Genomic DNA, 26162 nt, shown 5'->3' on the forward strand with positions numbered 1-26162 from the left:
TACACACACACACACACACTGACTCACCATGATGTTCTTGTGTTTCAAGTACATGGGCCAGACGTGGCCGGCAAAGAGGCCGGGGTGGTCTGGCACCATGTAGTTCCTTGAAAGCAGCTATTTCCGACCAGATTAAAATTGTCAGACTAATTTTGTTGAAAATTGTGATTTATTTAAAATATGACAATGACGTATCGCGACAGACAACGTAACTGAACGATTTTCCATTATGTGGAAGGTACGGTAGATTAGATCGTCCAGCTGTATCGCAACAATTTGTGTTCAGAACTAGGCCAATATTATTTATTTACGTACTTACAAGTGTATTTTAACGTCATGGGTTTCCACACTTGAGGACTTGACCAGACTGGGATTCCACTCTTTGTTCGGGTTTTTAATGAGCGAAACAATCAAGGTGAAAAGCCTTTAAAACACATAAAATAAAATGGATGAGTTTAAACAAACGGTACAATTCTCTTCCAAATAAACAATGTAGATAAAGTTCAGTTCACCAAAAGAAAGAAAGAAAAGGTCTTGAACATCAAGTTAGCCATTCAAACAAAAGTCAATACACAACTTAATACTTGTCATAAAGACTCAACTAAATGAGTCAAGTTAAGTTAAAGTTAAAGTCCAGTTGAGAACTGTGAGCTCACCGGTAGTCTTTGGTCTCCTCTTCCCACGAGTTTTTTCCTTTACCCGTTTGTTCGGGTTTTTAATGAGCGAAACAAGGTGAAAAGCCTTTAAAACATACAAAAAAAATGAATGAGTTTAAACAAAAAAGGTACAATTTCCTTCCAATTAAACAATGTAGATAAAGTTCAGTTCATTTCACCAAATGAAAGAAAGAAAAGGTCTTGAACAAAGTTAGCCATTCAATACACAACTTAATGCTTGTCATAAAGACTCAACTAAATGAGTCCAGTTGAGAACTGTGAGCTCACCGGTAGTCTCTTTGGTCTCCTCTTCCCATGAGTTTTTTCCTTTACCCGTTTGTTCGGGTTTTTAATGAGCGAAACAATCCACGTGAAAAACCTTTAAAAACACATACAAAAAAAATGGATGAGTTTAAACAAAAGGTACAATTTTCTTCCAAATAAACAATGTAGATAAAGTTCAGTTCATTTCACCAAATGAAAGAAAGAAAAGGTCTTGAACAAAGTTAGCCATTCAATACACAACTTAATGCTTGTCATAAAGACTCAACTAAATGAGTCCAGTTGAGAACTGTGAGCTCACCGGTAGTCTCTTTGGTCTCCTCTTCCCATGAGTTTTTGTTTTTTGCTGTTGCTGCTGCTCACTGGACAAGAGAATGGAGCTGTTTGCTGCTTATGAACCGTGGCGTGCGCGTGCGCGTGCTCCCAATCAGGTTGATTGCGCTCAACTGTTGAGGCGCTCTGAGGAGCTCCACTGCGTGCTGCGCGTTCACGTCATACCCCTGCAGTGCCCCCTTGTGGTCACATGCCCCCACAGACAGGTGCGCACCTCTCAGGTCACCGCAACACTTACTTATTCAGTGAATACCGTAATGATGAAAAAGCATCTCGCTCACGTTAATGAGCTCAAAAGAAAATGCTTTTTCTTTTATTTAAGTCACACACTCACACACATGCGTGAGAATCGAACTCATGGTGCTTGCAATCAAGACAGGCGAGTGTACCACTTCATCATTAACCAGCCCCTAAAAACAAAGTGTTTGCAATTCTAGTAATGACACACGAATTTGATGCACAATTTGTCTTCGCGGGGCACATAAAATGATGTGGCGGGCCGTATCTGGCCCCCGGGCCTTGAGTTTGACACAGGGCAACAACCGGAAATGACGTTTCATGCCGCTGGTCCTCCAGCATGAAGTTGAGCCCTCCGTAATTATGTATATAGTTTTTAACCCACACAAATGTTATGCTACATTTTTAGGATGTCTTAAATTCGAGTAAGGTTTTATTGTGTACATTTGAAAATGCAAAAATGTACGTGCTTCGAAAGTTCTTAGTCTCTTGAGCCTTCTCTTGCATGGCGCTGTGTGTAACCGTCTTGTGCCGCAGCTTTGCACCGAGGTAATCCCAAATTCATTCAATTATTAACATTAGAAGAGAAAATTGTTGCTTTATATGCACTGTGAATTTCCTGTTTTAGTATCGACGTGAGCGTGAGAGAGTAACGCGAGGGTAACCAGATTTGGGTTGCGGAAAAAAGAGGACACCTCATATTTTCGAGGACGCCTGGGGAGGGGATTAGATATTAATTTTATGAAAATCAAAGTCATATTTTGACATGTTCTTGTCATTATACTATGACGTATTTTTCTCAGCAAAGGTTTTCTCAACATTGACTTTTTGGGACCTTATATTTTTTAACTTTATTCTCAGTACTGTGTAATGTTTTGATGTAGTACTGCTACAGATTCCTGCAAAAAAAACGTGACATGCCTTTCAACAACCTTTCATTTTGTAACATTTGACCTTTTCTTTTAACATGAAATCATCTAACTTTATTCTTGTAACATTCTAACAACAGTTTCTTGGCAACAACAGCTATCAACTGTCATTGTTTCTACTTTCTGAAGACGTCAGCAATCACACGCTTCACTTCATTTTTAGATCCAAAAGGTAAGTGTGGTCGCCTAAGTTAGTGTTTCTCCACCTAAAAAAAAATACTTGGCTCTCCAAGTAATGCCATTTTGACAAACAATCAAATACAGTAGCGTAAAAGTCCAAAGTGGATACAAGCAACTGAACTGTACTTGCTGTAAACATAAACTTAACTGGTAAATTGTGCAAAAAAGCCTCCAGAATGAGCAAGAAGCTGCTGATGGATGTGGACTGTGGTGTGGATGACGCGCAGGCCATCATGTTAGCACTAGCCGCCCCCAACGTGGACCTGCTGGGAGTGACGTGCGTGCACGGAAACACCACAGTGGAGAACGTGTGCAGGAACACGCTGCGGGTTTTGCAAGCTTGTGATCGGCTAGAGGTGGGTCCATTTTGGTTTGACTTGGAAATATGGAGATTTGGAAGAGGTTGCATCACATGAGTCAAGTTGACTGCGCTCATGTGACCTTCAGGGACTGACAATGATTTACTTGTCCTCCAACCAGGAAGCCTCAGTAAATGTTTGTTACATTTTTCTTTCCAAAGATGTTTGATTTTGTTCAAATGATGGCTTGATTTTCATAATATTGTGACTTTTTGAAATGTGGCTTGATTTTTTTTAATGTTACTCCTTGTAAATAAATCTTGTAACATTACTTGTTAGAAAAAACAGAAATGATTTTCAGGACATTATGACTTCACATATAATTTGGTGAAAAAATATGACGTTCTTTTTTATTACTACAACTGTTTAATGTACGATTACAACTTCAGTCTGGCAACATTATCACTCCACTGTGGTATTTTCACTGAAAGTATTCTTGTATCATTAACTTTTTTCTGAAAAAAAAAAAAGACTACTTGGATAGGCTTTGACAATACTCTCATAAAGCTAGAATTTTCTTGAAAAAAATAGAACTTAATTTTCAATATCTTACATTACAACTCCAGTCTTGTCAATTTTGTTCAGGTAGAATCTTAAACTCAACCCCTTGAGTGCTTCATTTCATGTGCTAGATTCCAGTGTTTAAAGGTGCTGCCAAGCCCCTCCTTGGCAACACGATGAACGCGAGCCACTTCCACGGGCTGGACGGCCTCGGAGACGCCCCTGACCCGAACGCTCCCAGCGTGGACCTGGTGCAGGACGAAGGCGCCGTGTCAGCTATGATCAGAATTGTCAATGAGAACCCTGGAGAGGTGAGCGACTGCACCTGTCCTAAGTTCCTCCCTAACTAATAAAGTTGTACATTTATTGGTCGTTTATCATCGCATGAGACGTATTAGAAATTTTAGTTGCTCGTGTGAAATTCAATCGCCAAGTCTGTCTGGAAAAAAACAGTTGTCACATCTGCTTGCACGAGAGAAAATACAATCCACGCTGTTATGGGACCTGTGTGTGTGCTTCTCTCCCATCTCTGCAAGGTATCACTGGTTGCCACGGCGCCGCTCACCAACCTGGCTCTGGCCGTAAGGTTGGAGCCGTCTTTGCCGAGCAAGCTGCGGGGGCTCTACATCATGGGAGGCAACACTGAATGTCAGTCAAGTCGTACGTCATCGACAATAGACGACCGTGTGGAGTTCTTAAGTGACACATTTGCGGCTGCTTTGAGCAGCACGAGGGAACACCACAGTGTGCGGGGAGTTTAACTTCACAGCTGATCCGGAAGCGGCGTACATCGTGCTGAACGATTACCAGTGTCCAACCTACTTGGCATGTTGGGAGTTCACGTGCTACAGCAAGCTGTCCTGGGTGAGCACTTTTGTGAAACAAACATGACAGCAGAGTTGATGATTTTTTGAACCTGAACAGCATCTCTCTGCTTTACATGTTCTAAAAGGAGTTCTGTGACGCGTGGCTGGCGCAGCCTACACACAAAGCTCGCTTCATGGCACGCATCTTCCGCCACAGCATCGAGGCGTCACTCGGCGAGCGCGTCCAGAAGGAGCTCGTGGGCGGCAGCGGATTCGTTTCCTGTGACTCGTACGCCGCGGCCGCCGCCGTGGATGACGCGTTAGTCACCGAGACCGACTGTTACCCGGTCAGCGTGGAGCTGACAGGCACGCACACGCGAGGCATGATGGTGGTGGACAAGGTGGGATTGCTCAAGAAGACTCACAAGGCTCTTATCATGAAGAAGGTGGACATGGAGAGGTTTAAGGAGATGATGATGGCCGCCTTGAAATAGTTCTTAATGCTTGAAGAATAGTCGATTCCATCCACCCGCCTCCTTTTTAAACGGAGTCACACTGAACTAGGTTAATGTTTTTCTTCACATGAATAAAATGAGTACACTGGCTCTTTTTTGAGAGGACGATTAAGTAGTGCTTGACTCATAAATCAACTTTATTTTCAGTGTGGCTCTACTATCTAGTTTTCAACAATAGGCACAGTTTCATAATACTCCACCTGCAAAAACTAATAAATGGTAAAAGCAAAAATGTCTGTCTTAATTTGCTTAAGTGTGAAATAACTTGCCTCAAAGTGCACTTTTCTTGAAACTGTCAGTCCTTTGTTGCTCCCTGACATCCCGAGCTGTTCAAGCAAGCAGGAAGAGGAGAAGCTTAACTGGCACAGTTCTTGCAGTCTTTAATATGGATGCCATGTTAGTGCTTTAATATCCCTTTCTTCCTCTGAATCTTGACCTTGTGTCCAGCTGCGATATAAAGAGTGTGGAGAATGTGAACGGACATTTTCAGTGCTTGGTGCCGAGTCTTTTCACAAACTCACCATAGATCTCTTGCACTCAAAGAATGACGTCTGCAGGGCTTTGCAGTGGCCTTCCTTCAAGCATTCGCTAGGCATTTTGCCCTCCTAAAAGGGTGTAAAGGAATATATTCTCAATATGCACTTGCATACGGATAGAACAAGTTCCATTGTTGCAGGTGATCCAGAGCGGAGGAGAGGTACACAATGGACTGGTTTGCAGAGTTGACAAACATACACTCACATTCACCTCCGAGATGCCTACTATGCAAGATTGAGCGTGACTCAAAAGTAGTAAAGAGATATGGTTGAAGATTTGGAGCATAATTCAAGCAATTTTTCTAAATACTTTAACGCAAAAGCGTTCACATTAAAAGCGATGCGGGGGGCAAATAAAATACAGATAGGCAGGTGTGGCTTACCTTAAGGACGCAGTCATTTTGAAGGAGACAAGCTTTAAAGTCCTCTCTTAGCCCAGCACAGGCTCGGTTATCTTCCTCTTTATCGTCGTAATATTTCGGCATTGCAAAATTCTGTTGACAACAATAACACAAATAACCTCAATGGTACGAAACCCAAAGGGGTTGACATCTATTTTAGTTGTCGTGAACGCAGTCCGGGGCCATTTTGAAAACGCGTTGCATGATGGGAAACAGGAAATGCTGGCAGAAATGCACCATGGGAGCAGTTGTAGTTTTCATCGTTTCTGCGAGAGCCAAAAAAAAAAGCATACAACTGTAGGCCAAAACTGGTTTGAGACAAAGATTAATTCGCAGAGAACAAATCTAAATGCACAAAAAGCAAACACCAGGCAATTTGTTTCCTCATTTATTTCTAACATGTCCATGAAAAAAAGATGTCAAAAAAGGCAACATATAACACGATGAAGGCACACAAACCGATATGAGGGAAGGAGGTTTCTAGCCTGAAATCGTTTTTTCGGTCTTTACTCTCCATTAACATTCACGAGGGGTTTTCTGACGTGCAACCAGTTTCATAACTTTAGGCATCAAGACAATCCAGTAAATGTTAAAGAGAAGCTTTGTGGCATCTTATTCTCATCCTTTTCCAAAGTAAACATCCTGATTAGGATCAATTAGAATCAATTGAAACACGAGAAAGTGTAATCCAGAAGCTTGCTGGAGACAAACAATAACACTTGTCAAGTATGTGTGTGTACAGCACACTTACAGCTCTGTCCACTTTTATCAAAAGGCACTTCATTACCTCCTTGACCACTGTCATTTAAATTGACAGCAATACGACAAAAAGTGATGTGGATTTCAATAAACTAGTTACGTGAGTTGGACAAGTGACAGAAAAAGAGATGCTCATTGCTTTTTATACATATACAATGAAGGCGACATCCTCCGCTAAAACTCTACGACAAAAAGGTGCACTCTTTAGATCAGTAGTCGTGACATTCCGTTCCAAAACAAAACGAGAGAGAAATGTGTACAAGTGTACAAGGGTACAAAGGAGCATTAGTGCCACATAAAGATGATTTAAATTCAACAAAAACTTTAGTCGTAATTGTAATTTAGCGAGAAAACTGCAGGGGGGTGGGGGCTGGGTTGTTACAAGACTAATCTTGTATTTATTCTAAAAAGAAATCTACACTCTCCAGGTTAGTTTAATAAAAAAAAAAATGGGGACAGTAAAAATGAGCCACAAATTAAATTTGATTTAAATTGAACTAACAATGCTTATTTTTTCTTGCAATAGTAAGTAGTCCAAGAAAAAAAAAAAATCAATTTACATGAATGGAAGAGTTTTTACTTCACATTCAAAAAGGTTACTCGTATGTGGTCGATCCCAAGGCTCTGCAAGAAAAAATTTTTTTCTACTCTTGTACTGTTTTGCTTTTAAACTACTAACAGTGACTTTTTGTCTTGTAATAAAATTACAATATATTTTCCATCTCTGAAAAAAGTTTTTCCACACATTATGATTTCCATAAGGGTACAACTTGTTAACAAGTTCTCATAATTTGGCACGCCCCCTCCTCTTCTTCAGTATGGCCCTAATGGTCCTCGTACAATGAAAAGATTGTGGTCCCAATGCTGATGCAACCAACAAACAGTGCAAAGCAAGCAGTTTAAAATGTAATGTGATACCACACTCGTGGAGTCACATCAAACACTGTCTGCTATTTTCACATCAATAACAACAATGATAATACTATATCCAGCCAGTGAGATGTTGGCAAATGTGATTGAAACAGCTGATACACACTTGGGGAACACGATATAAGGCACAATTTTCCACACACAACTGAGTCTGTTATCCTCTTTCCTATCTTTGAGCTGTATGAAAATTATGAATAATGTCAATCGGCTTCAAGTGAAATGAAATGGTAATCGTGAAAATGCACAGCAAACGTAAAAACTAAAGTCACACAAGCATAAACATCCCGTAATAGATTCAAAAATATATTTACTTCTTGTAGAAATTAAAAGATCTCTTTTTAAATAAATTAAGTCACCTTCATAGATCCTTATATCTAATTCTTTATCAGTATGTTCCTTCTGGAAAAAAAACGGCATCAAGGCAATCTCTTGAGTGGGTTATATACAAGGACCCCCGTCAGGTCAGACAGGCGGTGATCACTTTTTTTCCTTTCAACAATTATCGCCAACCGTAACCGAGCACAGGCAGGATTTAAAGATATTGGAGTATTTTGTGTGTTGGGGCTGGTGTTGTACTTAAAACGGTATTTCCTCATTGGTGGGTTAGGGTATACATTCCTGGCACAATCGTGGGCACCAGCCGGTGGCGCTAGTCAGAGTGCAATGCCCCAGCACGCCCAAGAGTGGCAGCATTGAGTAGAACGGGAGTGATTTGGCAGCATACATGGACACAAGTGGCCAGGTACTGACGTCATGATTTTGTCCTCGTTCATCCGATTGTGTTCCAAAATGCTTGTGTGGTTCCGTCACACAAGCGTGCCTGTTTTGCCCATTGGCAGCAGAATTCACATTCTCACTATCAAGATAAGTAAGAGAGTGACAGACAGGGGGAGAAAAGGGTGAAAAGAAAAATAATGATGAGCTAGCTCCAAGTGGTCTCATGACTTCATTGCTGCCTGAGGCCCCAATATGAGAAGCCTGCGAGCTTTTCACTGCCAGGGATCGGCAATTCGAGGCCGCCCTGCACAAAATTCAGCCTGCTGTCTTCTTTATATGGATCTGATGAGACAAAGAGAGGATGCTGTCAAACACAGTTAAAGATGCAATGATTACACAGACCATGCACATGTTATTTGGTTTGCTTACTTCACTGATGATGACCCAAACAGCCGAGTTTTTGAGGACAGACAGTCGCAAGGCCACGATGGGATTGAAGGAAGGATCGACAGCCCCTTCAGCCACACCCTTTTCAAACTGACCTGTGTGTTTTAAATACAAAGCACAAAGGCAACGTTGCATGTCATTTTATCTCACGGTCACATTAATAATAGCAGATCAAACGTGCTTGCTGGAAAAAAAAAAAAACATAATTCGTCGGGTCTATGTAGATTCATTCATTCAAACATGCATCTGTCTCTCTACTCGTCTTGCTGTCTGTATCTTGATCCGTCTTGCTGTCTGTCTGGCACAATAATAACCTGCGAACCTGTGGTTGGGGACCACTGTTGTAAAACACCCAAGTTATTATCGCTTCGATAACAAAGTGAGCGACACAAAGGATGCCACTGGTTTGACCTTGAGCCTATGATGGATGATGGCAGTCAGAACACCGTTTCTCCGCATTTGCGTTTGCAACCACATACTTTTTTGAGTTTAACAAACCGTAACCACAGCCATAAATCCAATCAACGACTGCCCTTTTCCAAATCATTTTTTATACTACCAACCTACTGATTGTTGTCAATTGAGTTGAGTTGATTGCCACCATACAGCCCTCGCAGCTCAAATTCCTTCACATCAAAGCAAACCAGTCGGGGTCACTCTTATCTCGAGGCGCCACTTATCAGCGGGCTTCAACTTCCTCTGGGTTTCGTACTCGTATCAAATTTGCGTCATGGACGTATAATTCCGAGTGTGCAATCGATGCGTGTGTCATCTGAGACGGATGTTTACGTGTGTTTGCACACACATCGAGTACACACACGCTTACCGATCCTGTAGAAGCGGTCTTCAGTTCGTTTGTACTTCTCTTTGGTCTGCGGTCCAGGTTCCTGACAAAAGGCAAAAGTTATTAAATGATGCAACAGTCGAGTCAAAGCAAATGTTAATGATGTGGGTCTCTGATCCCTGATCAGTCAATTGCCTCAGGCAGAGCTGTCACGCTTACATTCCGCTTTAAAATCAATCGGCTGCAGCCTTCAAAGCAATCGGTCCAAACAGTGTCATGTAATGATCGCTGTCACTGGTCACATCGCTGTGTGTGCTCGATTGCATGTGGGCGAGTGTTCCCTTACGGAGACGGGCAGTATATCCACTGTGGTGTTTTGCATCTTGTCCCCGAGGTGTTCCTGGTTACCGCTGCGAAACAGGAACCTGCCGACAAAAAACAAAAACAAAAACATTAAGCACTTTTCTAAACTTGATATGGGGGCGAACAAGTGCCCATTCGTGGCTTCTCACATGATTTGACAAAATATCAAAGTGAGGACAAACATCATGAGGGATTTCAGTGTGTTTGATGAGTTTAGGTACGGTTACTTTTGAATCATATTAAAACAAAACAACAGTCAGCTAAGCCCATAAGGTGCATAACTGAAAGGAGTCCCTTTTGCTCTGTCTGTGGCATTTTAGAATGTCGTTTTTGAGGATAATCGCGGCATTTACTTTGAATGTAAGCCTTCTTAAGATGTTTTAAGGATCTGCAGAACCATTTGAAGTAAGTTAGTAATAATAAGTCACAAATGTAGTGCAGAATGTTTCGAGCCAGTAAAGGGGGACTAGCATAACAATGTGAGCGTTAATTTGGAATTCAAGATGTTCATTTCTCTTGACGGACCAAAGTTGGAGACATTTACTGTTAATAAAATATGAGGGGGGGGCTGCGATTCAGCTAACAAGCACAGACAGCAAAAAAATGGTCTTCCTCTTGATAAGATCTTGTCTCATCAGCACAGCTTGAGTCTATAACGAATATCACTCCGACGCACACTGCAGCGGATAGAGTCCCTTCCTGGCAGAGCAACTGACAGCGCTCGGCTCTCATCAGCTCTGCAAACGCATTTGTTAGCAGGCTATCCTGACCCTGCCTCAATACAAAAACTGTGTTAATAAGACACACATCATCTCTGTGACTGACCCGAACATGCTTATCTTAGTTTTCTCTCTTGAGATCCTCGGAGAGGTGTGCAAACACACAGACATGAGCTAAAAACGGGCTCTGTGCAAAGGGTAAGCGTGTGGAAATGAACTTAGCAGAGCAGTGAGTGCCAATATCCTCTCTTCTTACCGCTCTATGCTGATGGGTCTGTCAAATTTAAAGAGGATGTAGTCTCCTGCGGAAGGTGTGATGGCCCAGAAGAAATCCTCCCCGAGGTATGTCTTCTCCAGGGTGTGGCCATGATAAACCTGACAGAATTAACACATGTTTAGAACTCAAATTCTGCAAAACAGTAAAACACTGTAAACCTTTACAGGTATGTTACGAAACGTATGCGTAGGATGGTGTTAATCTTAACGTATCAATTCATATTAAAATCTTTCCGAAAAATATTTCTAAACCGTACGTACGGCTTAAGTCAAGGTCCACTCGCCCATTTTTTATTTTTTTTTAAATCATTGCATGAAACTAATGTAAATTCATCATTTTAAAAATCGAGGAGCTACTTTTTAGAATACTTCCCGCCTAATTTCTAAATTTAAAATGATGTATGTTTGTGTATTTGTAAGTTGTATAAATTTATTATTTTTAATCTGTATTGTTCTCTAAGGGATCATTTGTTTAGAATCGGAGGCTCTACCATATACGTATGAGAAAAAAAGAAAAGCGCCTAAGGATGCTTACCTTCATTGAGGTGGAAACCTCGGCAGGAGGGTTGACATGTATCTTGTGGAGAAGAGGCTTGAGGAAGTCTTTGTCCTGCAGGCACGTGCAGAGAGAGAGAGAGAGAGAGAGAGAGAAAGAGCAACGCTGAAATGTGCGGAATGGATCAAGTGTGTCAAGTGACTGCTTGCGTGGGCACAGGGACTCACTGTGAGCTTTTGGATCTTCCCGGCGAGAGAAGAATGGAGGCCCACGTGTTGAAACAAGGAGGGTCGGAAGCGCACGCGGAGGCTGGACTTCTGGCGCTCGCAGTGTTTCTGGAAAAGTGTTAAAATGGGTCAACGAGTTTGAGCCAAGTGTACACAATACTTACTAAGGTTATTACACGTCAGAGAACGGCATGACTTATGACATGCAAAGATTCTTACGACAGAGCATACCGCATCTTTCTCAGGATTGCACACTTTGACCCAGAGAATGTGGTCCAGCAGCCAGTCGATTGGCTTCTCCTTATAGAACATGAAGATGAACTCGACAATGAGATTCAGGTCTGGTGCCTTGAACATCTTCCCTGCAGGAGAGTGCATTGCAAAGCATGAATGAGATCTGTGCTTCTGGCACAGATGCTCATTAGCGACCAACATTTGAGTCTGATTAACAAGACATCGGTGAATTGTTGCGACACCGTCAACAGGAGAACATAAACAGGTGGGACAAGAAATGCTGCCCTTAAGCAGAAAAGCACAAAGTGAGTTGAGCACTTGTTGCGCCAGTCAGGTGTGTGACTTATCATACCGATGAAGCCGAGCTGAGAAAACTCCAGGATCATCCAGTCTTCGGACGCAAGCTGGAGGGCAAAGTTCTTCATGGTGGCAAAGTAGTTGGGCTTGGCAACAATGTCGTCCTCCAACTGAGAGAGCAGAAGCGCACAGGAGTGAGCCATTCCAAACAACTGGGAGGGTTGGGACTTGCAATGGTCACAAAAGGGATGTGCTATTGGGAATTAAGCAATGAAACCACAGCCCAACGAGTGTACATCAAACTAAAGCGGATGGTTAATACCTCTTCCCTCCAGGTGAGAGCAGAGAACGAAAATGACACACCGCAACCATTAGACGTGAAACTGATAACAGGTATGCATGGTAGTCGTCGGCGAAACAAAACCATCGTAAAACCGTCGAAATATCACGCAAAATCTCAGCGTTCCAACCACGGACAATCGCGTCAAAAATGTCAGTTCCTTTCAAATTTCAATCATTTGGAAGATACACGTTAGGCGTACGTGAAGCAAACAGACTTGACATTCGGAGCAGAAAGTAGTCTGCAGTTGACCATGAGAATGAATGAAATTAATATTCTATTCTAATTTTTAATTTTGAGTTCCTCATCGTAAAATGGCGGCAAAAAGGCAGCCCGTGCTGGTATCGGCCAATGTCACGAGTATCGATACCGTGAAGTAAGGCTGGTATCGGCACGGATTAACAATAGCTGGTATCTGCCCATCCCTAAAATATTTCATACGTTTATTGCCTTAAACTCATCATAGCTGACGTCAGCCGTAAGCTTCTTCCAGTGTTTGACGGTGTGCTGTCATCTTATTTTATCTCGAGATACTGAGTCATTTTAATACTTTTGTAATCTTCAGTTCATAGCCACTTGCCATCGGCCCTTATGCAGTTTGCAAGACCTTATTTTGGTCTTCCCCGACCGACTCCGCATTTCCCATTAGCAATTAGCATTAGCATCTCCATCCTTTCAGGGTTTGTTCTTGCTTGGTGTGGTGCATGTTGAGTGACTCCTTCGTATTTGTTGCCACGGAGCCAAGTATTAGTTACTTAATGAATAGAGCTGAGTGGTGCAGCGCAAGCTATTTTAACATCAAGCAGCTGCCAAAGAAAGGACTTCCGGGAGTATGGGTGCTAGCATGACGTAGACACAAGGCTTTTTTTTTCTTCCCACCAGCCCGGTTAGTGTGCCTCATTCACAGTAGCATGCCGCTGATTTGTGATCTTAAAAAACAAAAACCCCGATCATAAAATCGAGTTGTCTGAGATCACGATTACAACCTTAAATCAAAATATCGATCAGCCCTACTAAAAGGGATTATTACGGTTGATAAAGGATTTCTGATGCTGCTAGTTGGATTGCGGAACAGATTTCGATGGAATCCTAGAACAGATTGTGCTCAACTTTAGCAGTACCACTGTATTGGTGACAGATTTAAAAAATTTGGAGCGCCAAAAAGACAGACGATTGCGGCAGAAATCCAAGAGGATTAAGCCGAGAGTAAGTGAACCGGGCGCGGGTTTTAACGAGAGGAAACGGACGCTGACGAATTGCAACGACACGCATTTGTTTTGTGGCCGCCCTCGTTTTAAATCGAGAGCGGCAGTCAAAGTGAAAGCACCACTTAACCATCATTTAAGGGCTTACCTGAACATAATAAACTCCTTTGCTCACTGCATACATCATGAGAAAGGAATAGTCCAGGTTCTGCTTTGTCCGCCATCTAAACAAACACATTCACAAAAAAAAGAAAAACAAACAGATGTAGAGGGACAGTTTGTGGTTGCTACTGCTTTGAGACCGAAGAGTCTGGCCCAATTAGCGTTTATCCCTGCATTCATATTGAAGCGGTCTTATGCAATATACTTGATTCCACAAAGTTCTGACGCTGCCACACACACACACACACACACACACACACAACCACGTAAGAATATTGACACGCCACATGAAAGCCAGGCATGTTACCCAGCAAGTTAGTGCAAACAAACACTCGCTCCCACACAAACAAGATTCGTCTGCGGTTGAGCTCCATTCCGATCGAGTCCACACAATCTGACAGATTTCTATTAAGCCGTTCGTCGGCTGACGTAAAGAAAAACATCCACGACAAAAGCTTGCGAGAGCGAGGGAGTGCTTCGGGTGCAAGAGGCGGAAGGCGCCTTTACTGATGACCTTGATCCGACTTTGACAAATGCTTGTAGAATACTAAGCAGCTGACTAAAAGCTCTCGCCCGCTCGCTCCCTCCCACTGACTCATCCTTCTGGTTCTGCAGTCGCTGCCTCATATCTCCTATCTGTGCCTCTCAGGCCATCATTTTCTCCTTCTCACTTTGCCTAATTCGGCAAAGAAAAAAAAAGAAAAAAAGGAAAAGTGGTCCCGATGATTCATCGTCATACCTTACTCTGTCTTTGGAGTCACCAAATGTCTCTTTAAGGTTGTTGAGGTCTGGGTAAAAGGTGGCGGGAGGCGAAATGACCTCGAGCAAACCTGAATTCAGCTCTGTTGAGAACCTGAAGAAAAATAGAACCCGGGTGACGTCAGGGAGCATGAACAACGTTCCCATCACAAGTTGCTCTTACTCCTTCTGCAGGCTTGAAACCACACTCTGAACGTACTCCAGGTCAGTCTGCGGGAAAAAGAAGGGTGACCTTTGAGCGACTTTTCGAGTCATGTGAAGACTGCTGCAGGGCGACCTCTCACCTCCCCAACAAAGACAATAACCACACAGTCGAGTTTCTCCTCCGGAGTCAATTTGTCGATGACCGAATGCAGCGTCTCCGCCAGATACGACTTCACCTTCCGCTTCACCGTGGGGATCCCCATCACCATGGTAACTGGGCAGAGGCGCACCGGGGTGAGAACGGATGAGTTTTCATAAATAGTGAATGCGCATTGCTCGACATTTAATGGATTAGATTGGATGGATTCCACAACGCAAACAGATGGCAACCCTGGATGCTCACGGAGAGCCACCTTAAAAAACAACATCTGAGTCAGATATGGATGGATTCTATAAATAAAATGCTTCCGTTTACAAATGGTAGGAGGGCAACAATTGGCAGAATTAAGGACGACACGGGAGCGTAATGCTACTTGGCATCCGGTCGACTGACGCAAAAACCTGCTGAATTAATTCATGAGCTTCTATTATGAATTGAATGGATTTGCCCAAAGGGCACGATGTTGCTCAGATGATCAAATTTGTTTCTTTAGTTTATGAATAAATCAGAATCCATGAGGTTTTCTCAAAACAATTTTAAAAAAACAGAACCACAGGCAGGCAGGCACTCTACTAAAAGGAAACAGGAAGTGATAAAAGTGAGAGATGGGCTGGTCCCATGTGCTTTGTTTCTTTTATCGTACCCAAAAAGTCAGCCGTCTGATTGCTATGAAGCACTGAGTCACAAATTTTGCTTCAAGCCTTTTTCGTAAATCAAAGTATTCAAGTTACTTCATTTATCATTGCAGCCTTAAATCACAAAGTCCCTGACGATTACATTTCTAAACATTTTTGCCCTTGCCTAAAGATAGCTCAAGCCCACATTAGTTTGAAATATATGCTTATAGGTCAGACTACCAGTGATGCTGCTTATTTGCATACTTTGTGGTCCCAATTGTGTCACATTCTCAACTTCTCAATTTCACTGTACGTGGATGTTTTGCTGAACTCCATGTTCATGTTTCTAAATCGAGTTGAAGCGTGCGGATTGATATGTTTGGATAGCGAAGAGAACACGCTGAAAAAAACGTGAAGTGCCGAAGCGAACACGCTGAAAAAAAAACGTAATGTGCCTATGAAGCAGCTTGTGACTATTTTCTGTTTCCATTATTAATTTGTAACATTGGCAATGTTTATTTTCTCATATGTGTGATATTTGAGACTTATCAAAAAGCTTGAATGTGGAAAAAAAAAAAAAAAGATTTTGTGGGTGGGGTTTATACAACTTGTCTGCATTTTACAATACTTGCATGTATTGCTAGGACGATACAACTTGTTCTATTGACCCATGTGCTTATCTTCATACTAACGAATGGCACTTACGATCCCCCACGTCGTAAGGTGATTCTGCACTAAGCAGCCTTCTTGCACCAAACTGTTGTCACAGGGAAACAACACTTGGCTACGGCAGGTGTGTTATCATGGCCGTTGGAAACCGCGACGGGGGGCCTCGCGAAGAGTACGAAAAAAATGAGGTGCAGGAGCAATGAGGCGCACGCTGCAGGCTTGAGAAAAGGGGGCCAACAATTTCCACGGCGTGGAAAATCTGTCCCAGTTTCGCTTTGTGTTTCTCACATCGAACCCCACGTTGTATGGCGACGCCCACCAGCATTAAAAAAAACAAAAAAAAAAACTAGGTCGAAGATGAAAGGAGAGCGTGGGAGACAGGGGAAAAAAACAAAGTGTGACATCATCAGGGATGGTGGTAGACAGTGAATGAGTGATAATGCAGGCAAGTGTGCAGAAGTCTAAAAGCGCCCTAAACTCAACGCAAGCCCCGAACCCCTCCAGCCTGCATCCCTCGCTGATCGCTGCTCAAATGGTTCATTCAAACCGGCCGTTCATCAAATCTTTGCAGAGTTTTGTTGGGCTGCATCCAGAGAAGCTTTTCCGTTCAATAGTAAATGAACTCAGACATTTTCAATGATAAACGCTTTACACGGTCACACTTAAGAGTAAAAATAGCAACGTTTCACACAAGGAGGAGTGTGTTGCTAAGCCAAAGAAGTGTGAAATTTCTGCTGGAAACTAAAACCAGAAGTTCAAAACCAAAAAACATGCTTATCAGAAAGGTTCTTCACTTTCCATGAAAGGTTACAACCTTGTGGACTTTGGATGCTATTGAATTTTGACGGGATGAGGACATCAAGAGTGTTTATGTAATATTACAACTATACAAAGGTCCTGTGGCGTGGGGAGTGTCATCCATCTTGCGTTTGACTTTTTACTCTCGTTATAAACAGGGTCAATTAAACTAGAACACTCCAGCAGTTGGGAAGTGCAAGTGGGAGCACATTGACGAAGCTATCAAAGCGAGGAAGTTTCCTGCATAGCTTATCAACAAAGACTCACAATGTCCTGTACATCGACTATAATTATCTACAGTGTGTAAACATTCCTCGGGGAGGCCTCAATGTGACGTTGAGTCAAGAGGATATTTACAGAGAAGCTCAAAATATGCGTTGGCTAACTACGGCGAGTTCTCACCTCCAGTGCGTCCGAGGCTGACTTGTACGGCGGGGTGCAAGCTGTCCTCATTGGTGAGCAGGTGAGGCATGTGGTGATAGATGTCTGGCACGTGGAGAGGTGCCCTGTTGGCCAGCTGCTTAAAAAGTTTCTTGGTATCCGCTAAATACATAAGGACATAAAATATATCATGTATCGGCCCGGCCGAGCCAGCGCCGGTGACCTCGGTGTGGCCTGACAAGCATTTTGATTTTTGTTACCTTTAAACACCAACGACACTAAAACACCTGCCATCCCTTGGTTATACGTTCCAGGTCATCAGTTACCTGAAAAAGTGGTGAGGGCATCTTTGCTGTTGTTGGTTTCGGCAACGGCGCGCCGAAACTGCTCGAGGATGTTGTTGAGCTCCAACGAGCGCTGCAGTGTCCTGTGCTCGGCGACGCGAAGGCGCTCTTTCAAGGTATGGAATTCCCGCTGGTATGCTACCAGTTTCTCTGCAATGAGGAACAGAAAGTGGCATTCAAAAAAAACGGAACTTTAGCTCGCAGCTCCTATGTGGACTATATCGAGTACAAATGTCACCTGTGGCTGACTTCTATGTTACTGATTGGCAAAAATCAAAGTGGTTGGAATAAGCCACGTGGCGTTCAGACAACCAACAAATTAGACGATATTGCTGTTGAGAGGGATGATTTGGACAATTTTGGCAAAACATAATTACCCGATTATCAACAACATTGACATGGGCCTTTGCTCCTACGGTGGCAAGCCGCAACGTTACATAGTCTATCCCTAATTCCGGAAAATATTTGCAAATGTGCAGCTTGTCTACATATCCTTAATTGCACGTAGGCTTAAGCATTTAAAAAAAAAAATAGATTTTGGTATTTGCCAGTACTGTTACTGACATCTTTTTAAGAAACATGGTGTGAAAATGGTCATCAAGCACGGTTGTCATCTGACAACTACGATAAGATCTGTTTGTTCAAAATAGGAATGACTTGCGAATTCGTCAGCCTGTTAATTGGGGATATAAGAGGATCGTCTGTTTTTAGGTGTCAGTGAGGTTTTCTTCAGGCGCTGTCGTCATGATGTTGTCTCATATGACTCATGGCTACAGGCAGTAACCCAGAAAAAATGAGCTTTTCTGCATTTTTCTGACATTTTGAAGTAGCGACTGAAATTCAAAGAACGGGCCAGATGGAGAGGTTATGGTTTATCCGGGCCGTTTGTATCTGATCTACCAGCGCTGGCCGGTATATTGTTGTGAGCATCAATCAAACAATGACGACTGGACTCTCTTTATCTTTGCTCTCTCCTGCATTCTCTCTGACTGAGCTCTTGTCTGTTCCGGGCTGCTCCCGCTTTCAACACAGATGCAGTCATGTGAACCCGAGCCCTATGAAAAGGGCAGCTTCAAACCCTAAATAGACTTTCATCTGCACAACAGTGCTTTGGCTGCCAGCACTGTGGAGGTGAAGCCACACCTGCAATCCCATGGAGCAGATAAGATTTTTATTTTGTTCTCTTTGGGCAACAAAGAGGAGTATTCAGTTGGGAAAAAAAATCATTTAAACACGAAGCACAATTGAATCATCTGCATATGACAGCCTGCTTGACCAAAAAAACAATGTTTGCATGTTCTAGCGCTTATCTGCTGACGAAACCAAAACAGTGATCCACTTGAATGCAACAATCTTCCACACCCATCATCATTTTTCAAACTTTCTAAAAGGTAACTCAACACTCGACAATTCCTAACACTGTTGAGAATGCAGACTAGGCAATTTGTTGAAATTTTGTCGAGTCAAAAGAGTCAAAGAGTCTTTGAGGCCAAAGGTGATTTTGTCTTCCTTTTTGTTTGTACTGTATGAATTGTATTTATAAGATACTGGAGATGTTAGGTACCGTCAATTCTTAACCCTGGAACACCATTTTTAACATTTCATCCCATTTGTAATTTGCGAGAGACGCCGCACGTGATGAGCTGAGACTAAATCGACGAGCTTTGGCCTGATTATCAGTACGTCTATGCAGTTTATGAACCTTCACGCCATTTCCGTCTACTGATCTCAAGTCAGATTCTATTAAGGTATGCGGCGATCATAAGTGTCTTCATGTATGTGTCCAATGCAGTTTGCAACCATGGAGAACATATACTCGAGTAAAACCTGTCAAGGTTGATAAAAGGTCAAATAAAAATCGAATTGGCCGTGTGTCAGGTACTGTCACTTACGAAAGCAATAGTGGATATAAAAAACGTGGGCAACTGCACAAAATACATTAAACAATTAGGCCAAGCAGAGTCCAGTCCTTGCCAATCTCATTATTCTTCTCCATTTCCCCAGGAGAAATGGAAGGAGGAGCTAACATCCACCGCTGACACAACCTTCCTTCTGTCCTGAGATGAATATTTTCACCAAATTGTATGCATTTCATCTTCTGCTGCAGATTTTTTGATCTATTCTTCTCTCGTGACCGTGCCCTCCCGGAAAACATGGGCGTATTTATTTATTCATGGAGGCATGCGGAAGGAAAGGCCAGTCGAAATGTCCAATTGACATTCGTCAAATGCCTTTGAAATGTACATTAAGGCCTTACGCTCCTTTTACACGACAGCCACAGCAGGAATATAAATAGGAGCAAAAGAACCTTGACACGTCTTATAGTTTAGGATTAGACTATTTACTGGAACATTTTTTTTACTAAAATACAATCTAATTGCAATGTGGAAAAAAGAAATCCTCAGATTCCACCGAGCTGAGACAAGACCTAGATGAGAGCCACATGTACGCCAAACATGCTAGCCTGGTCTGCCGTATGAAACACAACGCATTCTAACGCTAACAAGACTTCAGACCAGCGAGCACCAAAGGATTACCTTGTGTTTTTCTTCTTATCATCAAGTCTTTCCAGTCCAATCTAATCTGTTTGCAAGGCAAAATGACCGCAGCATTAAAACAGCCAATCCCTGTGGCATGGCTCCAACAAAGATTCTTTATTTTGCTTCCTCAACATGAGCTCATTGTTTCTCCCGACCTTCACCCACTCTTGAGATCCTGCTGTTTGCTGTGAGCATCACTGGCACAGCAAGCTGGCACCACATGAAAAAAGGATGCATCTCTATTTTCGGAATATTTTTTTGTTGAATGCCTCTCTGGTTATGAAAGCAAAACGATTGGTGCGTGAAGATGAAGAGTAATTATACTAACAAGTTGCTGAAAACTATTAGCCAAAGGAGGGAAGGAACTGAAAGGTCTACCTTTTCACTTCTTGTTTGTTTTTCATGGTTGTGTTTAGAGGACAGGAGAAAAAAACTCTCCTTTGCAGGGGATGGTAAGCTGTCATTTTACTGTATGTAAAGCAGGAAAAGCTGACTGTACTGTACAGAATGTGACACCACACTGAATTCAAAAGCTGAGAGTCCTCTACAGAATTTATTTTTAGCACGATCAGTTTGTTCTTGAGAAAAACGAGTGCCTTAACAGACTCGTGTACTTGAAAAGATGAAGCATGGATTCAATAGGGCTTTTGTAGCATGACAATGAGCAGCATATTTCGGATAGTAAGTAATAATACCCAGCAAGACTGGAAATGTTCACCTTTATGCTTTTTCCACAAACTATATATATTTGTATAGCGCTTTCACAATCGCTATTGCTGTAACATTGCGCTTTATCGAATATGCTCTGTATCACGGCTCTCAAGTTTACTGAAGCTGAGCTGTGATTGGTTGAGACCTGGAAGCTGTGATGTCATTTTCAGTCAACAGCAAGTGGCAAAATGGCCGCCCACTGAGATGAATACAAAAACAGGATTCCACAAATACAACATTAATCAGAATGTTGTGTTGAGACTAGTTGTGGCACATACAAAATATTATTGTAAAGAAAATTTCCGGGGTTGACTTCCTTTTTAAGCACACAAACACACACAAAACAGGAATGGTGAGTTTTAAGATTCATGCTCAAATAAACAAAACATGCTTTGTCTTCATAATTGAGTCTTGCTTGATTCATCGTTTCCGTACTTATAATCCTACCATCAAATAGAATTCATGACAGAGGCAACTGCGATCACTTCAGCCAAGCGACCACAAAAGCCTCTTCCCGCGACTGCCGAGAGCCACGTGCGTAAACCGATAAACATGAGCACTACTTGAGCAAAGAGTTGCCGTGGTGCACTCTAAAAACGTGATTTGTGGCATTTACGAGACCTTGCCTTGACCGTAGCTGTGAATATTTATGTCAATACGCTTACCATGAGTGCCGAGAAAAGACAGAAGTCCACACCCATGGTCCCGGAAAATGAATCCGTTGAAAGGACAACAAATTACAGCACTCTTAAAATCAAGGGGAATTCTTTCGGGGATCTCTGTGCCAAAATAGAAATAAGAGCATTGTGACTTTGTGAACGGAAGTGTGGGACACAGGATGTTGCCGTTACTATAATGACTTAACAGTGCAAAATGCCCAGTCCTGTTTCCGACAGTGTGAGGAGCGCCCGGGGGAACGGCAGGTAGGTGTGTGTGTGTGAGTGAGTGTAGCAGGACATACAACAAAGAAGGGAACACATCCCACTTGTCTGGTTGCCTTGTCAGCACTCTGCTGCTTTTCACATCCAGCAGCCCACCTCAGGCACTTCCCATTCGCTCTCCCTCTTTTATCATTCGGCCTGCTCTTGCTCTCCTCATCCTTCCAGGCCACTCGTCTGGCAGGCTGCACTTCCTCAGTACGGCGACACACTACCCAAACGCTTACACGTGATTCAAGACACAGGCAGACAAAAAGTGAGAAATGCACATGATTGCGGTTTTTGCACGCGAGTGTGTTTGTCAATCCGGGCAACCGATTTGACGCACCGTGCGTGTGCTATTTTTGTCCCATTGTGTGTGGACTGCTGGGACTCAGGAGGAAAAGCATCAGCCGGTTGCTGGATGGGAGATCTTGAAGGACAGTGAGGAGGAAGTGTAATTTGCAAAGAGGAAGAGGCAAGTTCAACACTGCCCTTAAACATATTATGCGATGGACAACAGTGGCGGGACGTAACAAAAGTGAAATCATTTCATCGCTGTAGTTCATTTTTCAGCTATTTGTATTCAAAACATTCATAGTAAACAATATACGCATTTTAATTTTTGCCAACAGATGCGAATGTTTACTTCTCGGTGGGATAGAGGCTTGATCAAACTTCACGTAGCTATCGAGTTACAACTGATTTCACTTAACGTCACATTATTAACACTAAGTATGTTTGAAAAAAATTGCAAAATTTACGAGTTGTGATCGTGAAAAACGGACATGTTGACATCTTTAGGAAATGAATTTGGGATTATTAATCATGACGTTATTAGTGAGGATATGTCACATAGCATTTCACTCTTTGCTTCACCACGAGATGCAACAAGAAAGAAAGCAGCGCGCACTCGAGAGAGTCACGATGGAGTGTTTGTACAGCTGACTTACATCAGGCCGTCGTCTCATCAGGTCACATGACCAGGGAATGATTCAAGATGTCAAGAGGCAAGAACATCCAAGATTAGCTCTCAACTCCCAAAAGTGGCACTTAACGTATTTGGTTGAATGACATTTGTCAGATACGGATGAAAATTTTGATGACCACTGTCGTGACTCCAAAAATATGATTCAGCGTGTCTCAATCTTTTTTATTTCATAGAAACCCGGAGGGGGCATGGCTCTGTGGTGTGCTCGTGACCTAAGAAACATTTTTTTGGTCATCCAATAAAGTGATTGATGAAAGTCATTTTTTTATTTGGTTTGAATTTTGGGTACATTAGTCTTGGTAATAAATGTATCCTTTGATGTCAAAATAAACAGTATCATTTGACTATAAAAATACTATTTATAGTTGCAGTCGGACAGCAAAATGTTTTCATTTTCATGATAACAACCAACAATATTCCAGTTTCAAAGAATTAATAGTTAATATATCAACTATCAAGTGTGTGCATTTTCACCAGTCAGATTTGAAAGTAAGGGTTAGAGGTCCTATCCAATTTTCAACTTTCCATATTGGGAATATTTCTGGAATTCTAAATACTGATGTAGTTGCTCGCCCCTTTGTTCCACTAATGCGTGCACACTGCTCGGACACACGGGTGGTGCAGTGGGTGGGGCCAGCCGGGCTTTACTCCAAAGCCCAAAGGAGAATCCCCCTTTTTAGTTTTGATCCAATCCCCAGGCCAGGAAGGGCATCTAACTGAGGCAGCAATCTCCGCGCCAACCGCTGCATGGCTCAAAAACTCTCAAGTGGAAGGGAAACTAGGTGTTATCAGAGCCACACTGGTGAGTTTCAAATATGACCTTTAAAATATTAGGGCTGTCAAACTTAACGTGCCAACTTTGGAGATCAAATCTATCACCTCTGCTTACGTGAAATAAGGACAACCGGACATTTTACATGCACAAAGATTGTTGGAAAAAGTAATTGCCGCACTTTGCAAATTCCGTACTGTATGTTCGGTTCATCATCAGAGCAAAACACCAAATTATTTCAACAAATCAACATTGCTGAAGCGTGCTTGGTGCTCCTGGACAGAACTAAAAATTCTGCAAACAAGATGTTTAGAGAATTATTTCTATGGCGAGTATGAAGATGCTAGGACTGCACACGTAATCTAAATGTAGACACCGATGTTTGACCTAGTGCAGTAATCTAATCACAAAACACTGCCGTATTTGTATCCAAGTTCCTACGACACTGGAAGTTTCACTTTTGTGGTTCTCTGGTTCAAAGTATAGCAAAACCTACTTGTTGAGTAAAACTCACAAGATGATTTGAGACATATTTTTCCAGAAAACTCTTGGGGCACTGCACTGTATACACACAATTATGAACTGAATCCTAACAGCAACATATTTGTGTTGTAGTGTTTCATGTGATCTGTTCAGACTATAAAATGTGTCGGTTTGTGTGCACCACTGCAGCTCACCGTGCCATTGCTCTTGAGTCATACGCCAACGTGTTTTCATTCTTTGAACTTCCTCATAAAGACTGATAGCGCAAAGGCACACCACGATGACTTGGCTTGGAATTTATCTTGAGGGCTGCAATTATTTACACTCTGCTGATAAGAAGTCATTAAAGACACAGCTCCAATGCTTCCCACAGGCACTGAAACCTGGGCAAGCAGTCACAATCGGGCCTCACCTTACGCCCAAACAAAAATTGCGATTTGTGATAAATAAGGCTGGACCCAGAATGAGTTAATGATTCCATGATGGTGGGTTATATATTTAAGAGAAAAAGGTGCATGAAGGAAACTTTTCGTAGACTCAAAACAGAAAGTACCCGTATACCTGGTACTTCCGTATACCTGGTACTTACCCACTATTTCAGACACTGTTTGAAGCAGTTAAGTCTCTGACAAAAGTTATTTACCGTACATACTTTACATTCATGTGCCACAAACACGTACAATAGTTTAAAATTTAAAAGTTTTAAAAAATCAATTTGAGTAAAACCAAAAACTACTTTTGGTAACCATCGCAAACTAACTGATGTTCAAATACAAATAGATGGAAACATAATTGAAAGACTCCAAAAACTAAAAATGATTGGTGTAATTATAAATATATAAATTGGAAATATTATATTGGAAACATTGAAAAAAAAAATCTCAATCTTGTATATGGCAAAGTATTTTCTTGATCACAAATCTGCATATATTGTATTGTTCTCTGGTATCACCGTATTTGAGCTATTACTCAGAGACATGGGGAAACAACTATAAAAGCTCTATTAAAAATCACTCGCTTACAGAAGGCCATTAGAATCATAAAGAAATAATATGACATTATGGACATACAGTACTATTTAAGTTCAAGACATAAAAGAGTCTTCAAGCCTTGAAGACACTTTTATGTTTTTAAAAAAAAAAAGAAAATCACAGATACTGAAGTTAAAGGACCTTTTAGATTACCAAACAGGTATTCAAATTGTTTTCAAAGTGCAACACCTTGCCTAAAAACATTCAAAAGCATTTTTACCAACAACAGTTTGTTCAAGCATGCTGACATCCAAAAAAGAAATGTAAAGAACTAAATGAGTTATGAACACAAGGAAATGAATGAATTGAAATGCCTTGTTCTCTTCTTTACTGTACATGTCAAAGTGAAAGTGTGGAGCGGTGAGCAAAACGGCTGAGCATACCTTTGCCATCCTGCCAGGCGGTGTACCAGGACAAGCTGAGGAAAGACGTGAAAAAAATTATCGCAGTGGCCACAGTTCCATTTCTGAGCCTCATCTCATTTCAGCGAAGCCTCGCTTGTGTCGCCGCCGTCCTCCGTGGCTCTCCCCAAAATGGGGGGTGGCGGGGGGCTTGTTAGCTACCGGCGCGCTCCATTTCTTTTGGGGGAGGGAAGGGGAGTCTCCGTTAGGAAGAGTCTCAAGCAGGAAGAAGAAGCATTTCGACTTGGGCTTGTTGCCAGGCGGGTGTCTTATGGTAGTGGGACCCTTCCGTGATAGCCTGCTGGCGACGCCTCGAAACCACGTCGACTCCGCTACAACAAGCAACAGATGAGGGAACCCGAAAACGAGGTTCCGAACAGCAGTTCAAGTGCAGTCACATCCCCCGCTTCTCATAAATCCTCTTCGGTTCGGTTCGGCGGTTGACGCTGCTTATCAGCCGAGCTTGGCAGGACGTCAAGCTAACATTCAATTGCAATTGCTACACACTTTTCTAAAACAACAAAAAGGCATTCCAGGTAATGAATGTCTAAATCTTTCGTCGGGAAACGCCTTAAATGTTAAATTCCTCATGGACACTTCACGCACATTTCCTAGCACACTAACTGTTTGTTCTTACCTGTCTATTACCGTCCGTTTCCAGGCTCGCTTCCGGTTGCACCTTTCAAAATAATGGACGTGAAGGGTCCTCGGTAGACTGGCGCCCTGTGCTCGGTGTAAACACGGCCGCGGCTT

General features: G+C 42.3%; 3 protein-coding genes and 2 long non-coding RNA genes across 12 annotated transcripts; 1 reads left to right on the plus strand and 4 right to left on the minus strand.

The window, feature by feature from the left end:
• Positions 1 to 21: 21 nt before the first annotated feature.
• LOC119139872 lies at positions 22 to 1156 on the minus strand. The gene is made up of 3 exons (XR_005101470.1): positions 1046 to 1156; positions 316 to 424; positions 22 to 106 (listed from the first exon to the last, which is right to left on the minus strand). It is a non-coding gene; the product is annotated as an uncharacterized LOC119139872 (long non-coding RNA).
• Positions 1157 to 1823: 667 nt separating this feature from the next.
• On the plus strand, positions 1824 to 4916 carry si:dkey-4e7.3 (uncharacterized protein LOC402865 homolog). Of its 6 annotated transcripts, none has more exons than XM_037280920.1 (8): positions 1825 to 2057; positions 2137 to 2229; positions 2564 to 2609; positions 2786 to 2973; positions 3609 to 3788; positions 4014 to 4125; positions 4205 to 4341; positions 4430 to 4916. In XM_037280920.1, exons 4-8 carry the CDS (start codon positions 2794 to 2796, stop codon positions 4775 to 4777), a joined length of 957 nt encoding a protein of 318 aa, XP_037136815.1. In that variant the 5' UTR covers positions 1825 to 2057; positions 2137 to 2229; positions 2564 to 2609; positions 2786 to 2793; the 3' UTR covers positions 4778 to 4916. The 6 variants fall into 6 exon arrangements, with proteins under 6 accessions (XP_037136811.1, XP_037136815.1, XP_037136812.1 ...); XM_037280917.1 differs by lacking the exon at positions 2137 to 2229 and having other exon boundaries at positions 2518 to 2609; positions 4430 to 4515; positions 4549 to 4916; XM_037280918.1 differs by having other exon boundaries at positions 1826 to 2057; positions 2137 to 2227; positions 2512 to 2609.
• On the minus strand, positions 4914 to 5951 carry LOC119139871 (cytochrome c oxidase assembly factor 5). The gene is made up of 3 exons (XM_037280922.1): positions 5718 to 5951; positions 5320 to 5403; positions 4914 to 5245 (listed from the first exon to the last, which is right to left on the minus strand). Exons 1-3 carry the CDS (start codon positions 5817 to 5819, stop codon positions 5204 to 5206), a joined length of 228 nt encoding a protein of 75 aa, XP_037136817.1. The 5' UTR covers positions 5820 to 5951; the 3' UTR covers positions 4914 to 5203.
• A 156-nt stretch (positions 5952 to 6107) lies between these two features.
• On the minus strand, positions 6108 to 26070 carry mgat4a (alpha-1,3-mannosyl-glycoprotein 4-beta-N-acetylglucosaminyltransferase A). 3 transcript variants are annotated; one of them, XM_037280914.1, is made up of 17 exons: positions 25808 to 26070; positions 25392 to 25741; positions 17546 to 17713; positions 17241 to 17381; positions 14735 to 14868; positions 14614 to 14660; positions 14431 to 14544; positions 13678 to 13753; positions 12040 to 12154; positions 11685 to 11815; positions 11454 to 11561; positions 11266 to 11340; positions 10711 to 10829; positions 9719 to 9797; positions 9415 to 9475; positions 8571 to 8683; positions 6108 to 8483 (listed from the first exon to the last, which is right to left on the minus strand). In XM_037280914.1, exons 2-17 carry the CDS (start codon positions 25483 to 25485, stop codon positions 8457 to 8459), a joined length of 1602 nt encoding a protein of 533 aa, XP_037136809.1. In that variant the 5' UTR covers positions 25486 to 25741; positions 25808 to 26070; the 3' UTR covers positions 6108 to 8456. The 3 variants fall into 3 exon arrangements, with proteins under 3 accessions (XP_037136809.1, XP_037136808.1, XP_037136810.1); XM_037280913.1 differs by having other exon boundaries at positions 25392 to 26070; XM_037280915.1 differs by lacking the exons at positions 25392 to 25741; positions 25808 to 26070 and having other exon boundaries at positions 17527 to 17694.
• LOC119139873 lies at positions 21206 to 22386 on the minus strand. The gene is made up of 2 exons (XR_005101471.1): positions 22081 to 22386; positions 21206 to 21974 (listed from the first exon to the last, which is right to left on the minus strand). It is a non-coding gene; the product is annotated as an uncharacterized LOC119139873 (long non-coding RNA).
• Positions 26071 to 26162: the final 92 nt, after the last annotated feature.

Source organism: Syngnathus acus, chromosome 21 (assembly GCF_901709675.1).
Source record: "Syngnathus acus chromosome 21, fSynAcu1.2, whole genome shotgun sequence".
Classification (NCBI taxonomy): Eukaryota; Metazoa; Chordata; class Actinopteri; order Syngnathiformes; family Syngnathidae; genus Syngnathus; species Syngnathus acus.